At 45.6% G+C, this 14,246-nt stretch overlaps 1 protein-coding gene across 2 annotated transcripts; it reads left to right on the top strand.

Moving 5' to 3' along the window:
* The first annotated feature begins 235 nt into the window (after positions 1-235).
* DLL4 (delta like canonical Notch ligand 4) lies at positions 236-12,195 on the top strand. Of its 2 annotated transcripts, XM_069784454.1 has the most exons (11): positions 237-776; positions 913-1,176; positions 1,613-1,670; positions 2,361-2,630; positions 3,619-3,679; positions 3,788-3,918; positions 5,352-5,521; positions 6,601-6,820; positions 7,280-7,988; positions 8,748-8,856; positions 10,296-12,195. In XM_069784454.1, exons 1-11 carry the CDS (start codon positions 723-725, stop codon positions 10,299-10,301), a joined length of 2,052 nt encoding a protein of 683 aa, XP_069640555.1. In that variant the 5' UTR covers positions 237-722; the 3' UTR covers positions 10,302-12,195. The 2 variants fall into 2 exon arrangements, with proteins under 2 accessions (XP_069640554.1, XP_069640555.1); XM_069784453.1 differs by lacking the exon at positions 10,296-12,195 and having other exon boundaries at positions 236-776; positions 8,748-10,284.
* Positions 12,196-14,246: the final 2,051 nt, after the last annotated feature.

The raw sequence follows: 14,246 nt of genomic DNA, 5'->3' as shown, positions 1-14,246 counted from the left end.
TTTCATCCCCTATTGTTCGGCCGCCGTGGAAAGCCGCTGCGTGGAGAGGCGTCTGATTTTTCGAGGGAACTCTTGCCGGTGCGAGCGCCGTAAATATCTCAACAGATGCTCGGCTGGTCGGTAATCAGCTCGGCTCCTCGGCGGGCAGCGCGGCAGCGGCGGCGGCAGCAGCAGGGTATTAATTCTGGATATGAGGGCTCTCCGCAACATTTGGTTCTTTTTTTTTTTTTTTTTTTTTTCCCCCAGAAAGGAAAGATGGAAAAGGGGAGGGATCGCCCGTGAGTCTGACTGACAGTTTACATAATGAGCTTGTGAGGATGCGAGGCAACTATATAAACAGCTCGAAGGGAAGCAAGTTTTCCATTTACTGAGCGCTGTTAGCACCGGTTAAAGGAGGAGCGGTTCCACGCTAAAGCACTCCCCTCCGCGTCTCCCGCAAAACCCACCCGGCTCTGGAGTTTATAAAGGCGACGACAGCGATCAGAGGTCGGCGGCCGGCTGCAGGATTAATTCCCAGAAGGGGACGACGGATCGACACCTGGATTTTACCTTCCGATTTCTGCTGGTGCTCGGGGAATATTGGGAAGAGCAGGTTGCTCCAGGAGAATCGCCGTGACGCCTCTCTTTTCTCCCTCGCCCGAGAAGCGCTTGCTTGGACCGTTTGAGGAATACAGGAGGAAAAACTAAACCCACTAAGAACTGGAAGCTTGAATAACACAAGGATGACAGCCTTGCGCATCTTTGGCTTGACGTTTCTGTTAGTGATTTTGCAGCAGGTAATCGCACACCGCAAAAAAAAAAAAAAAAAAAAAAGGGTTCGCGAAATGTAAAGTGGGTGATGGAAGCAAGTTTGCATGGCAAAGCCGGGGTAGGGTCTGATTTGGCTATTTTGTGTGTCTCCCCTTTGTGCAGAGGGTGTCCGGCTCTGGCGTCTTCCAGCTGGAGCTGCAGGAATTCGTGAACAGCCACGGGTCTCTGGCCAGCGGGAAGCCCTGCTCCCCCCACTGCAGGACCTTCTTTCGCGTTTGTTTGAAGCATTTTCAGGCAGTGGTCTCCCCGGGCTCCTGCACTTTCGGCAGCATCATCACCCCCGTTCTGGGAATAAACTCCTTCAGCATCAAGGATACGGAGAGATTTGACAGCCCCATTAAGTTGCCCTTTAACTTCACGTGGCCGGTGAGATTCCACTTTAAACCCGATGGCGATGGTGGGGCAGGAGGGCGGCGAGGGCAGGCGAATCGCAGCGCGCTGCTAATCTGGCGTGTAAACAAACTACTTTCGCCTGCTAGACTTATTTCCAGAACTTCCTTTAAAGAGAAAAAAAAAAAAAAAAAAGGCCAAAAAAAGTAAAAAAAAAAAAAAGCGATGAAAAAGCCCATCCAGCACTTGGGTTAATGGATGTTATTACGAGAAATAAGAGCTAAAAGGGGGGGGGGGGGTGCGGATCCGCGGTCTGTAGGAGGGAGAGAGGGGAGCGCGGGGAAGAGTGCCGGGGAGGGGGGTGCCGGGTGGGTTTGGGGGTCGGGGTGGAGGGGCGCTGGGCTGACGCTGGTTTCTCCCTTTCCCCCCCCTCCCTTTTCCCTGTTCCCCTTCCCCCTCCCCCCCCCCGCAGGGAACCTTCTCGCTGATCATCCAGGCCTGGCACGCGCCCGCCAACTACCTGCCGGAAGGTGACTACGGCCGACCGCCGCCGGCAGGGGGCGCCCGCTGCGCGGCGGGAGCGCCCCTCGCGCGCCCCTTCCCCCGTGCCCCTGTCCCCCTCCCTCCCCCCTCCCATCCCGAGGCGGTTAACGGCCGCCCCCGCCTCAGCTGTTTATACCATAACTCCACCACCGGCTTTATCCCGCCGTCAGGAGACGGTTCCCCCCCCCCCCCACGATAGCCATCGAGGGGCCGCTTTGATTCTGCCCCGGGCCTAATCTCCAACACAATTGCGTTTCCTCCGGTTTATTTTTGGCGTGGGAAAGCGAGGCGGGCTGCGGTGAGAAACCCGGGAGGCTGCCAAGCCAGCCCCGGCCGCCTTTTCCTGTATTTTACACCTTGCTCGAATTCCGCCCTTTGGAAAGGAATAATGGCTTTGGGATGTTTTTCTGAGCGGAGAGGAAAAGGATATTTCACGGCAGCCTTCGCTTTCAAAGGCCAACCCCCCCCCTCGGCCGGGGTCAGCGCCCCCCCCCGCACCTTTGTACGCGGGGCGTGCCCTTACCTACACACATATACACACACATATGTGTGTACATACATGTATATATATCTCTATGCGAGCGGGGATGGTTTCGGCGGAGGGGGGCGCTTGTGGGGGGGGGGGACGTTAGTGTTCCCCAAGATGGGGGGCTGACGCGGGGCCCGCTCTCCCGCAGGCTCCCGGCCTCTTTCGGAGGACTGGCTCATCAGCCAGATGTCGATCCAGCGGTCGCTGTCGGTGGGCGAGAACTGGTCGCAGGACGTGCAGAGCGGCCCCCTCACCCAGCTGCGTTACTCCTACCGGGTGGTCTGCAGCGAGAACTACTACGGCGAGAGCTGCTCCCGCCTCTGCAAACGCCGCGACGACCGCTTCGGACACTACGTTTGCGAGGCGGACGGCACCTTGGCCTGCCTGCCCGGTTGGACCGGCGAGTACTGCACCGAGCGTAAGTGCCCGCCGCGGAGGCGGAGGGAGGGGGTGGCGGGAGGGTGCGCTCCCCGCCGCCGAAATGGGGCCTTCGCGGGCCTCGGCGCCTTCAGGGACATCACCCGCTTTGTGATGGGCGTTAGCATCAGCGTGGGATAGGGATGACGCCCAAGAGGCCTTCGAGAAAACACAGCCCCCACACCCCCCCCCAAGGTACCGGGGGGCTTATTTGACGAAGGGACCCAAAACCACGTCCCCACATCCAGCCTGACCCTGGTTGCAGCTGTCTTTGCGGTCAGGCCTTAACGTAGGGCGTCTCGGAAGAGGCTGCGGCAAAGCATTGTGCCCGGTTCCCCCCCCGGTAGGCGCTCGGAGCCCTGTTTTCACGCTGACCTTTCCACTCCCCGCCTGCAGAGAGAAAGTTGCAGGCTGAGGACTTTGCCCCCTTTGGCTGCCGTGCTTCACCAATGCCATGCTTTACCTCCGCGAGCATTCGCGGCAAAGAGCGAGCTAGCAGAGAAAGAAAGGAGCTTGGCTGATATCCCTGCGTCGGCGATACCTGTTCCACGTTAAAACGCTAGTAGCTCGCCCACACAAATGCTTCCACCGTTCCTGCTGCCAGAGGAGATGAGACAGGTGTTGCGGTGCAGTAGTAAGAACATTTACTGTGAGCTCGAGGTCCTGTTGGGTTTTTTCAGGCTTTTCATTAGCACAAGCCAAAGCCACCTCCTCTTGCTCCCTTTCTTGTGAGAGTTGCAAGAGTTCATGTTTGTTGTATAAACAGAAAAACTAAAGGACAACTTGTCAGATGTTGGCTCTCCTTGTTCACTTCCTCCTGCTCCAGAACTCCCCGTACTGAGAATTTAAAAAAAAAAAAAGCTTTTAAAGTACAAAACTGTTTTTCAAAGTATTTTTTTAAAAGCTGGCTTTTGCCCTTTTAAAAGTGTATTCTGTAGTGCCATGTGTATTTACCTAAATGTTTCTGCTTTTTTATGTTCTCTTTACAGCCATCTGTCTGTCTGGATGTACCGAACAGAACGGATATTGCAACAAGCCTGGAGAGTGCATGTGAGTAGATAGCAACTGCAATCCGAACTCCACTTAAAATGTCACCTTGTAATGGAAACTTAAACTCTTTTCCATGTCATTAATGTTTTAATCTGACTTTTCTTTTAGCTGTCGTCCCGGCTGGCAAGGCCGCTACTGTGATGAATGCATTCCCCATATAGGCTGCCGCCACGGGACTTGTAAAACACAATGGCAGTGCATATGTGATGAAGGATGGGGTGGCCTCTTCTGTGATCAAGGTTAGTTCTGAAGTTTGTGTTTACGGCTCTAGACTGGGTACTCCTCAGTACTGGACTAAGGAATCTGACCCGTTGGATCTAGAATTAAATTTCCGCAAGGTACATGTTCATAGGCATCAGTTTGTACCGCCGCTGTCTTAGGTACCAATTCCTGTATTTGTAGTAATTTTGTTCAAAAAGAAGCAAACCTTTTTGGTAGCTGCAGTTTTTGTCTTGCAAAAAAAGGTTTTGTCTTTGAAAAAACCCCAGCAACCTGGATGAACATTGAACAGGCAAGTTTTCTGCCTGCTCAAGCTAAGTTTAACTTATTCCCTGCACAACTATAACAATTTACTAAACAGTTTCCAGCAGCAGTAAACACCATCATTTGGGCCTTCCTTATTTTGCATACAAGGAAGTTAACTCATGTGATAAGTCTGGAGCATGAGAGAAAAATCATGTAAGCAAGAATGAAAAGTACAGGTTCCATTTTAAGGTACACCAGACCACTTCCACCTATTCAACCCACTGAATCACTGAACCGGAGCCAGCTGAGCAGTCATGTCCTCAAGGCCATATATGCACTGCTGGCACTGAGATCATTAAGTACTCAAACCAAGCTAAGTGTTTTCAAGACAGTTATGGGATTAAGATGGCAAAGTCTGAATTAAGCAGGAAAAGTAAAGCTGCAGATTTTTTTCTGCTTGTAGTTATCTATTAACCAGTTGTATTCCAATTACTCTATGGTATTTATAGAGATAATAAAAATTTTCTACTTATGTCCTATGAACTTATGCGCGTAACCTCTGGCTCAAATTTAAAGGAGGGAAAAAAAAAAAAAAAGGACCATCAAGCTTGGCAGAGCATTTAGTTTAAACTACTAATATTCATAACAAGAGAGCATGTTAAATAAACAAATAAAGATTTCTAGTGTTTGTTTAAATCTCCAGGCCAAAACATCTTTATTTTCTCCCTGTGTCCCCAGAAGGTGCCTCAGAGCACACCTTTTAAAGGTGGGGCTCACTGCTTTAGTATGTGACATGTTGTGCAAAAAGTGTCTATAGTGCCACGGCGTGTCTTTCGGAGAACACGCACTTAGGAAGTACATTTTGCAATTAGGCATCTAAATCCCATTGCAGCTAATGGGCTTATGCACACAAAAAAGGGAGAGTATACCAAAGCACTAAGAAAGTTAAATTTTTGCCAGGTTTCTCAAAATTCAGAGCTCACATATTACAGTGATGGACATAGAGAAGTATCTAAAATCAATGATAATCTGAAACACCTGATTATTACTGATAATAGCCTGGATAATCATCTGCAGTATTCCTACTGATAGCAAAACGAAATAATTCCTTGAAAATTCTGTCTTTTTTGTTGACTACAGTGTTTCTGTAGGAATGTCTTTTCCCAGCTATCAGAGACGTTTTCTCTAACTCCTGGTATCTTTGCAGACCTGAACTACTGCACTCATCACAGACCATGCAAAAACGGAGCAACTTGCATGAACACTGGCCAGGGCAGCTATACGTGTTCATGCAAACCTGGCTTTACCGGTGTTGACTGCGAACACGAGATCAGCGAGTGTGACAGCAATCCATGCAGGAATGGCGGTAGTTGCACGGTAAGGGCTTTTTAAATGTAAGGTCTTTGTGTGAAGCAAGCCCCAGTATACCTTTTCAGAAATGGTTCTGTAACAACGTAATGGGAATTCGATAGTACGCAGGTTCATTACCGACGCTCACAACTATCATACTGAACCCTTCCCGAGAGGTGTCAGGGGAGGAAGTCTGTTACAGGAGGAGATGTATCATCTAGATTAGAACTAGTCAACTGATCCTTAGGTTTCTGTGGCAGCTATTATGAGAGCCTGGCAAGATCCAAGGTTGGTGAGGGAGCAGATCTGTAAAAAATAAGCTTCTCAAACCAAGGTTCATACAGAAATGCACGAAGTCTGTATTTTAATAGCAAGTAAAAGAAAACTTCTGCTTTCCACTACGGGAGTGTAGCGTCACACAATAGGAGGGCAATCAGCTGAAGCACTTTCTGTGAAACAGGGTTCTGCATTTTTAGTTTCCTGCAGTCTCATGTTTCAGTGTGGTTTTGGACAGTCAATGATTGATTCTACCTGTTGATAAAGACTGATCGATTATAGATATCAAATGTAATCTGATGCACGTTTAGATTAAACCTAATGGCGCAAGACCCTAGCTTGCTTCTCCCAAGGCCTTGGACACACAGTACTTGGAAAGAAGAAACCGTTTCATTATGATGTGAGTGGTGGGACTTAGCCACGGCAAAGCAATGTAAGCCCTTGTAAAGAAAAAAGGGCTCTCACGCTGAGGATAAACGGCCTGATCACAGCTGCGTAGGTTGACACATGCCATTCTGCTCTGGGAGGACCTCGGGGACCCCATTAGACAGTAGTGGTGTTAGTAATGTTTTTGTCTAGCTGCCTGTAGGCTTCCTACAACTGCGTCTGCTCTGCTTGTGTAGCTGCATGATTACTCCTACACGCTGGCTACGGCCGATTCACAGCTCTATCCCTCACAGTCCAGCCTGCACCTATTTACTCGCCAAATGTCACATCAGACCGTGGATGAGAAGGGACCGAACAGCGCTCGCTGCCGACCAAAAATAAGTGTGCAAGCAGCTATCATTTGGTGCCATCAAATAACGGTGGCCTAACGTTGTGTTTTGCAGGATATGGAGAACGGTTATCACTGCCTGTGCCCCCCTGGCTACTATGGCACTCACTGTGAGCACAGCGCTTTGACGTGTATAGATTCTCCGTGCTTTAACGGTGGCACGTGCTTGGAAAAAGAACAAGGGGCCAGCTACACTTGCGTTTGCCCTTTCGGCTTCACAGGGTCAAACTGTGAAAAAAAAGTAGACAGGTGCACAAGCAACCCGTGTGCAAATGGTGAGTCATTTTATCGAAAAATCTCATGTCTCTGACTCGTTTGTGCTTTTCAGTGCAGAAGTGATAGAAATCCAATCTGACCTCTACTCTTCCTCTGATACATTAGTCCCTCTCCCCCACTGTATTCCACATCTACCCTAATTTTAGTCTCCTGCGGGGGTGGGACTTTCACTGGCATTTTCTATGCAACAAAAGAATGCACAAGGTTTATCATGTGATGGGGAAGATGGCAGAATTAAGTAAATTAAATTAGCTGTATTACATATTTAAAAGGGGCATATTTTTAAGGCACAGCGATACAATTAGGTAAACTAGAAGGAACTTTTAGGTGTGCGGTTGTTTTGTAAAATAACCTCCCTCTTCTTGAGATAGTATAAAAGGGCAACGGGGGAGAGGTTTAGGTTTCTGAGCGAAGTGCACCTCAGACTAATTTTTTTTATTTTACTTTTTTTTCCTCAGATGGTAATTGCTTTTACCTTGGTCAGATCCGTGTGTGTCGTTGTCGGGCTGGTTTCTCTGGTCAGAAATGTGAGATAAACATCAACGATTGTGCCAGAAACCCATGTTCCAATGGGGGAACTTGTCATGACCTGATCAACGATTACACCTGCACGTGCTTGCCAGGCTACAGTGGCAGGAACTGTGACATCAAAACCAGAGATGAATGTGCTTCTGGGCCATGTGAGAATGGAGGCACATGCTACAGCGGACTTTATAGTGCCAACTTTGTCTGCTACTGTCCTTCTGGCTTCATGGGCAACCGTTGCGAATTGCCAGTTTATTCAGTGCCCGTTACGCTTCCTCCTAAACCAGTCCCCTGGATTGCTATATCCATGGGGGTGGGGCTGGTGGCTTTGCTCATACTGTTCTGCATGATAGCAATGGTCATCAGGCAGATGAGGATGCACCCAGAGCAGGACTTGGAGACAATGAACAACCTGTCTGACTTCCAGAAAGACAATCTCATTCCAGCTTCCCAGCTCAAAAACACCAATAAAAATAAAGACCTTGAAGTGGACTGTGGGCTAGAGAAGTCAAACTACAAACCCAAGAATCATAAACTGGACTACAATCTGGTAAAAGATCTGACAAGTAGAGGGACACAGGAAGAGAAATATTACAAAAGTGAAAAGTGTTTAGGAGAAAAGTCTCCCCTCCGACTACATAGGTGAGAATGCAGTCTTCCTTCTAGTCTTTCTTAAGGCCCCTCATCTTCATACCAGTCTAGAAGCAGATGAGAAAATACGGGGGTGAGGGAAAGAAACCTTGAGCAGATAATATACAGAACAAACCAGAGCAAAGCCAGGAATCTTCACACTGGAGTATGTGTGTCACGACCAAGTGGTAGCCTTAGCTAAGTCAATTGAGTGTTTGTGCAGGGTGCTGCTAGTATGGGTACTGTGAAGGGGAACAAGAGTGGCTAAGGTCAATGGTGAAAGAAAGAAGCGTCTTTCCTTCCTGAGTAGATCTTGGTGGAACAACAGTTAAGGCATATAGTGATTAAAAATAAGTATTTCGCTTATTAAGAAGGTGAAGTGATCTGCTTACTAAGGAGAATGATAGAGTGAAAGTAACTACCCTTTTTCAAAAAAAGAAAAGGGCAGGTATTCACTGGCTCATCAGTCTTCTGATACACATACTGGAAGTCTTGTCTGGGATCTGCTTGTGGCTGTTGCACTGAGGGATCTGAGGAGCATGCTATTAGGTTGGACATGGCAGAAACATAGGAAGACAGTAGCTTTTCCTTACTTCCCCTTTTCTATTATAGTGTCCTGCCACCATATAGAACATGTAAAACTTCATCCTCTGCACTTCCCTCCCACACCTTCATGGCTATCTCATTCCACCCCTCCATATTCATGGTAGATTTTGAGAGTCAGGCTTGTCAGTAGTCAACTAACGTTCTTTTCTCTCTGTCCTGCCTTAGTGAAAAGCCAGAATGTAGGATATCAGCGATATGCTCTCCGAGGGATTCAATGTACCAGTCCGTTTTTGTGATAACAGAAGAAAGGAATGAGTGCATCATAGCCACAGAGGTAAGTAAGTACACAGGTAGACAGGCATAAATTCACAAAGTAAAGGGGTAAATTATACTTTAGAATTGCATCTGAGAAGGTTACTCTATTTCCAGGGATCCTGATGCTTCCCAGCATTTACCTCTTCTCTTCTGTGGCCCACACAGAACATACAGTGGGGAAAGTAAAGAAATTAGCAGCTCTGATTTTATTAAACCGGATAGTTTGAGCTTAGATAAGTCAGCGGGAGATGAAAGCACAGAACATCAGCCCATAAAAATTCAGCACATTACAGGATTACTTCCTCATAAACAGGTAGTCAGCAAAAATGGAAATAATAGTCATTCATAGGCCCATTGATATAAAGCCATGTTTTTTTCCCATGACTACAATGGATAATCGTGTTCTGTGGAAACAGGCAAAGCTATAGATTTTCAGCAGAAGATGGAAGGTAGCTGAATGTGTTAGTGGATAGGCACTACAGCCATTTAGGAAGTCTGTAATGAGGTAGTTTCAACCTCTTGGCATTTAAGCTCCAGCTATATATCCTCTAACAGAAGTTAATGCTGTTATTGATAAACATATCTAGATTTTGATGTTACATTGAAAAGTCAGAGGACAGATACATGAAAAAGGAAGTGCCTAGCATTGAACTTTCAAGACTTTAAAAAGCAGCTGTTGAGGAACCAACCAGTTCCTGAAGAATTACTGACGCTGTGGCTTAATGGAAGTTAAAGGCACTTTGACATTAACCACTACCTGCCACCTTCAGTGTGGCCATCTTTAGGACTAGTTTCAGACTCCAGGAAGGAGAAGCTTGCTGTGCCATATAGCAGTGATCTGTGAAGTCAGATCTGCAGGACTCTGTCTCCCTTGCCAGGGTGGATATCAGATTTCCTCTTGAAAGCAAGCTGGAACACAAGTCAACCAACAATATTAAAAGTTTAAGACTAAGTGAAAGGATTTTCAAAGATGACAGCCAGATGCTTCATTCCCATTAGCTGATCTAAATACCATATCTTCCTTTGAAGATCTTGCTGACCAAAGCTAGACTCCCAGATTTACATCAGGCATCTCCAGAAGTGTTTTTATTTTCAGAATGACAGCCCCTGAAACCTCTCTCCACATCATTCAGACTTAATGCTTCTGAACACAAGCTGTTTAACTACACCATATGCCTTTTACAGAGACCTAATGTTAAACACCGCGATTTGTAAGCATTCTTCCCCTCAGTCCAGGTACAGAGGCTACTTATCGTACAGATGACTTTTTTTTTTTTTTGCTGGTGATTCTTTGTCTCTGGACCCAGCCAGAAACATTGAATGCTGATAGTTAAACTGCAGTAATGTCTGGCTTAAATTGCTTTGGTTTGACATACTTGAATTACAATTTCTTAGTTGTGCAGTAGTCTGTATGCTGTGCTTCCTTCTCACTCCTGGTATGATTTTATATCCTGACAGGTATAAGACTGAAGATCAGCCCATTTGCACCTCAGATTTGGTAATGCCAGTAGATGGACGTTCCTGCTGCATTGTTTACAATTCAGAACTGGATTGGACTGTTTTTAATTACATGCAACTTGCTGCTCTCAGGCGGAGGATGGAACTGGGTGAACTGGACAGACTGTGAATTTACTGAAAGATGCAATACACCTTTTTGTTCTTACTGCCCTTGTTTGAAATTTGATACCAGAAATCTCATTGGCTATAGAAGAGGGGAGGCAGAGGGAAGAGAGAGGGGTTAAAAATGTTGTCGTTTTAATTTGTTTTTAAAAGATACTGAGGCCAGTTCCTCATGGACAGACCCCCTGGCTTTCCAGAACTCTGGTTATGGGAGGTGCCGGTAGATGAGGAGGCACTTAACTATCACAGATGTTGCCATGGAAGGTGTGAAGAAAGACACATTGCTATGCAGATAATGGATACAGTATAAACGAGGTCTCCATTTTTTTCTGGGTTTAAAAGTGCCTAAAATGTGTCAAGAGAATCTAACAAGCCCAAACAGAGACTTGGCTGCTCTTTTTGCAGTTACCTGAACAGTATTGGGCAGGGGTGGTTGATACTTCCTGCTACACATCTATTTGCATCTCCTCTCTCCTGCTGCAAATACTGGAGACTGTCTAAGGGGTGAGAGGAGGAAGGAAAGAGGAATACGGAATTTACATGTCATCTCATTTGGTGATGCTTTGGAGAACTGATTGGCCCAAGCCACAATATGGGACAGGATTTTTGTGGATTTAAACATTCGAGAAGGAAAAGTTGTGATGAGGAATGTGTATTGCCTCTTCCCCATTGATAAGGAGGAGGTGTGATCCCAGCTCTATTTAAAGCCTTATAAATGCGTTTAAAATCAATCAGCTCCTAGAACGTTTATATGCTGAGCTGTCTCAGCTGTTTTCATGCCCTTTGCACTACCAGTAATTGTGAATAGACATTACCTTTTTCTTCTCCTTCCTCATTCTCTCCCCCCTGCCTTATTTTGACACAGATTTGGGGGTTTATGTCGTGTTTCTGAATTAGGTGCCACCTTCAACTGCAAATAGTCTCAAAATTGCAGCTGTTACTTTCTGAAGGAGAAGCAGCAGTGTGACACTCCCACCCCCCCACCCCCATTTCTCCACCTGGTTACAAAACTCCCGACTCCTGTCCTTCATCCCGGTTCCAAATGCCCAATGGCGAAGCACCCACTGAGATGCCCTCTGCCAAGACAGGTGGAGATTAGAGTTAGAAGGTTCTAGGCTCGTCCTGTTTCTTTCGTACCCACCCACTGCTACACGGAAAAGGGGAAGCCTGCCCCTGGAAACCAGAGGTGTGCAGAAGCTCTTTTCTTATATACGTATTTACAGCAATAATACCGGACACCCCAGTGGAAAGTGCTGTGATACTAATGAGATGAGACCATGGGGTGGGGCAGAATGAGGAGGGAGGAAACAAGATCTCTTTGAAGAAACCTGGACCGTGCTATCTCTCGGACAGCGATATTCCTGCCCTTGTAAATCCTGTTGTTGGACTAGCCCATCTACTGCCTTGAACTGTGCAGACAAGACCCCTTCATAATGTCCACTACTGACCTTCTGCTCTGACCACGTAGGACCATTTTGAAGATGACCTTCAGAAATCAATAATATGGGTTTTAGTTTGTCTGTTTGTAGTTTATTTTGAAGACTAGTATTTCAGTAATTTAAAAAAAATCAGAAGCACTGAACTTTCTACGTTTTATAACATTATTTTGTATATAATGTATATTTATAATCAAAACAGAAGTGTAAATATGTTTATTACTTCTCATGTAATGTTTTTAATGTGATGACAAAGTTTGAATTTTATTTTTTTTTCAAGCAATGAAAATACTTTCCTGCTACTACAAAGTTTATTGTGGTTTGTCCTTTTATACTTCAGGTTCCATGATTCTGTGACAGCCAAGGTTACTTGAAGCCCCAGAAGTAAGCTTGTCTGCCTGCTCCCTGCAGTCAGCCCAACATTTACATTTTGCACACCAACTGCTGTCGGCTGCCTTTTATAAAACGACTATACTGTTAACTGATGTCAACAAAGTTGTTTAGCTGAGTGGCATTCACCTGACAGGAAAGTTATTCGTATTTATATTGTGATATATAATATTTAAATTATATATATATTCTTTTGCTATGGAGTGGGGCTGACCTGTCAGGAAAGTTATTTTTATTAACACTTCGTTCTTCCTCTTCCATGACAACTTGTGGCATGGAAGATACAGATTTAATACCATTTCAAAGTGGCTTAATAAATGTGCTGGCTTGGGGTTCACTTACAGAACAAGATACGATTACTATTTTTTTAAAATCCCATTTCTTTAAATACTTCCAGTAAGACCCAAATCTTGCCCGCAGGTTATTCTTGCACAGCGTCTACGTCTACACTTGCAAGATCGTATTCTTGTTTGTTTGATTGCGATAGGTAAGATTTGTCTTTCACTTGTGGGATTAGGGGGAGTTTCAGGCTTTCTGCTCCCGAGTTCCCTATGCTACACCAGCAGCCATGTCCTCCAAGGGCATCGCAAAGTCATTTTCCTCTGCAGCCGTTTTGGAGGACATTTCCACAAAAAAAGTGTAAAAAGCACACATATAAAACAGTCCCAGCAGGTTTAGTAGCCTCTGAACCACATAAATTTACAGACAATTAAATCTCTCACTAGATCAGCTAGGTGCAATACAGCCAACATCTGAACACACAAAAGCAAAAACTATAAGAACAGGAAACCACTGCTGCTCTATTTTAAAACCAGACTTTTTTTGTTGTTGTTGTTGTTGACAAAATGCCAAAAAAGCATCTTAGCATTGGGTGCCTTTTCTATCTTTCCCCAAAATAAAATCTAACCAAAATTTGCTTGTTTTTTTTAAAAAATACAAAACAAAAAAAACCCACTGGCGTTAAAAAAGCACCTTAACAAATTATTTTTACTTTGTTATTAAAATACTGCAAATAATGGTTTATAAGGGTCCTTCTGAGTGTATTATTAAGGTTACGTAGATACTATTTATTTTGGATGGTTTTGTTTCTCCCTCTTCAGTTCTTTTCTTAGCAAAATTAACTTTCAAATCCCAGCCGATTTCCCTGGCTACCATAAAAATAAATTTAAGATGAAACTCAGAAATAAAAAGCCACCTCTCCCTCCCCAAACATTCACCCCGTAGAGCAAATTATGAAAAACAAGCCATTGACAAAAAGCCGAGCAGATGCTCCCTGCTTGCAGTCCTTCCTCGGCAATGTGAAATAAACCCAACAGATGCCTCTCTTAATTGAGCACATGGATTACATACACACATGCACTCTGTCCTGCTTAAAACAAAACACACACAAAAATCAAACAGGAAAATAGCCAGAGAACTCTTCCCAAAGCCTAGGCAAGCAGGAATGCTAAGACCAAAAAAGACTCAGCTCTTCCTGCTCAAAAGGAGACAGGAAACCGTATCCGTAGACAGAAGGGAGTTGAAATTCATTAAAACCCGTGGACCTGATTATGTAGATCCCACAGGGTAAAGCAGGTACAACACATGCCTTTGTGTATCCACACAGGAGAGGAAAGAAAAAAAAGCATCAGTTTACAAGGAAATCTGCGAATATTTACTGGAGGCAGTACTGAACTACGCAGCTACCAGAATAGATCACAGATCCTACACAGGAAAAACAGGAGCGGTGCCTGCTTCCACACAGGAGGAGATGGAAAGCGTATGTGAGTCTATGCACGTGTGCACATCCCCAACTCCTTGCAAAAGAAACTACAGGCAAATTAGCTGAACGCATAACATGACCTGGATTTAACCCACATCTTCAGCCAAAACTTCCTTACCGAGGGCTGCTGTGCGCTGACCGCTCACCGGCCTGCCCCGCGCCCTGAGGTGAGTGCATCTCTGAGCCAAAGGGTATGAACTC

Source organism: Haliaeetus albicilla, chromosome 5 (genome assembly GCF_947461875.1).
Source record: "Haliaeetus albicilla chromosome 5, bHalAlb1.1, whole genome shotgun sequence".
Classification (NCBI taxonomy): domain Eukaryota; kingdom Metazoa; phylum Chordata; class Aves; order Accipitriformes; family Accipitridae; genus Haliaeetus; species Haliaeetus albicilla.
Note: the sequence above shows the minus strand (reverse complement) of the source record. Positions and strands in the feature narration are given on the sequence as shown.

Bases quoted from the DNA above. Each gene is read 5' to 3' on its own strand.
- DLL4 (XM_069784453.1), top strand. From the start codon at position 723: ATGACAGCCTTGCGCATCTTTGGCTTGACGTTTCTGTTAGTGATTTTG. The intron at 777-912 runs GTAATCGCACAC...CCCTTTGTGCAG, and splicing joins TGTTAGTGATTTTGCAGCAG to AGGGTGTCCGGCTCTGGCGT. The intron at 3,680-3,787 runs GTGAGTAGATAG...CTTTTCTTTTAG, and splicing joins AACAAGCCTGGAGAGTGCAT to CTGTCGTCCCGGCTGGCAAG.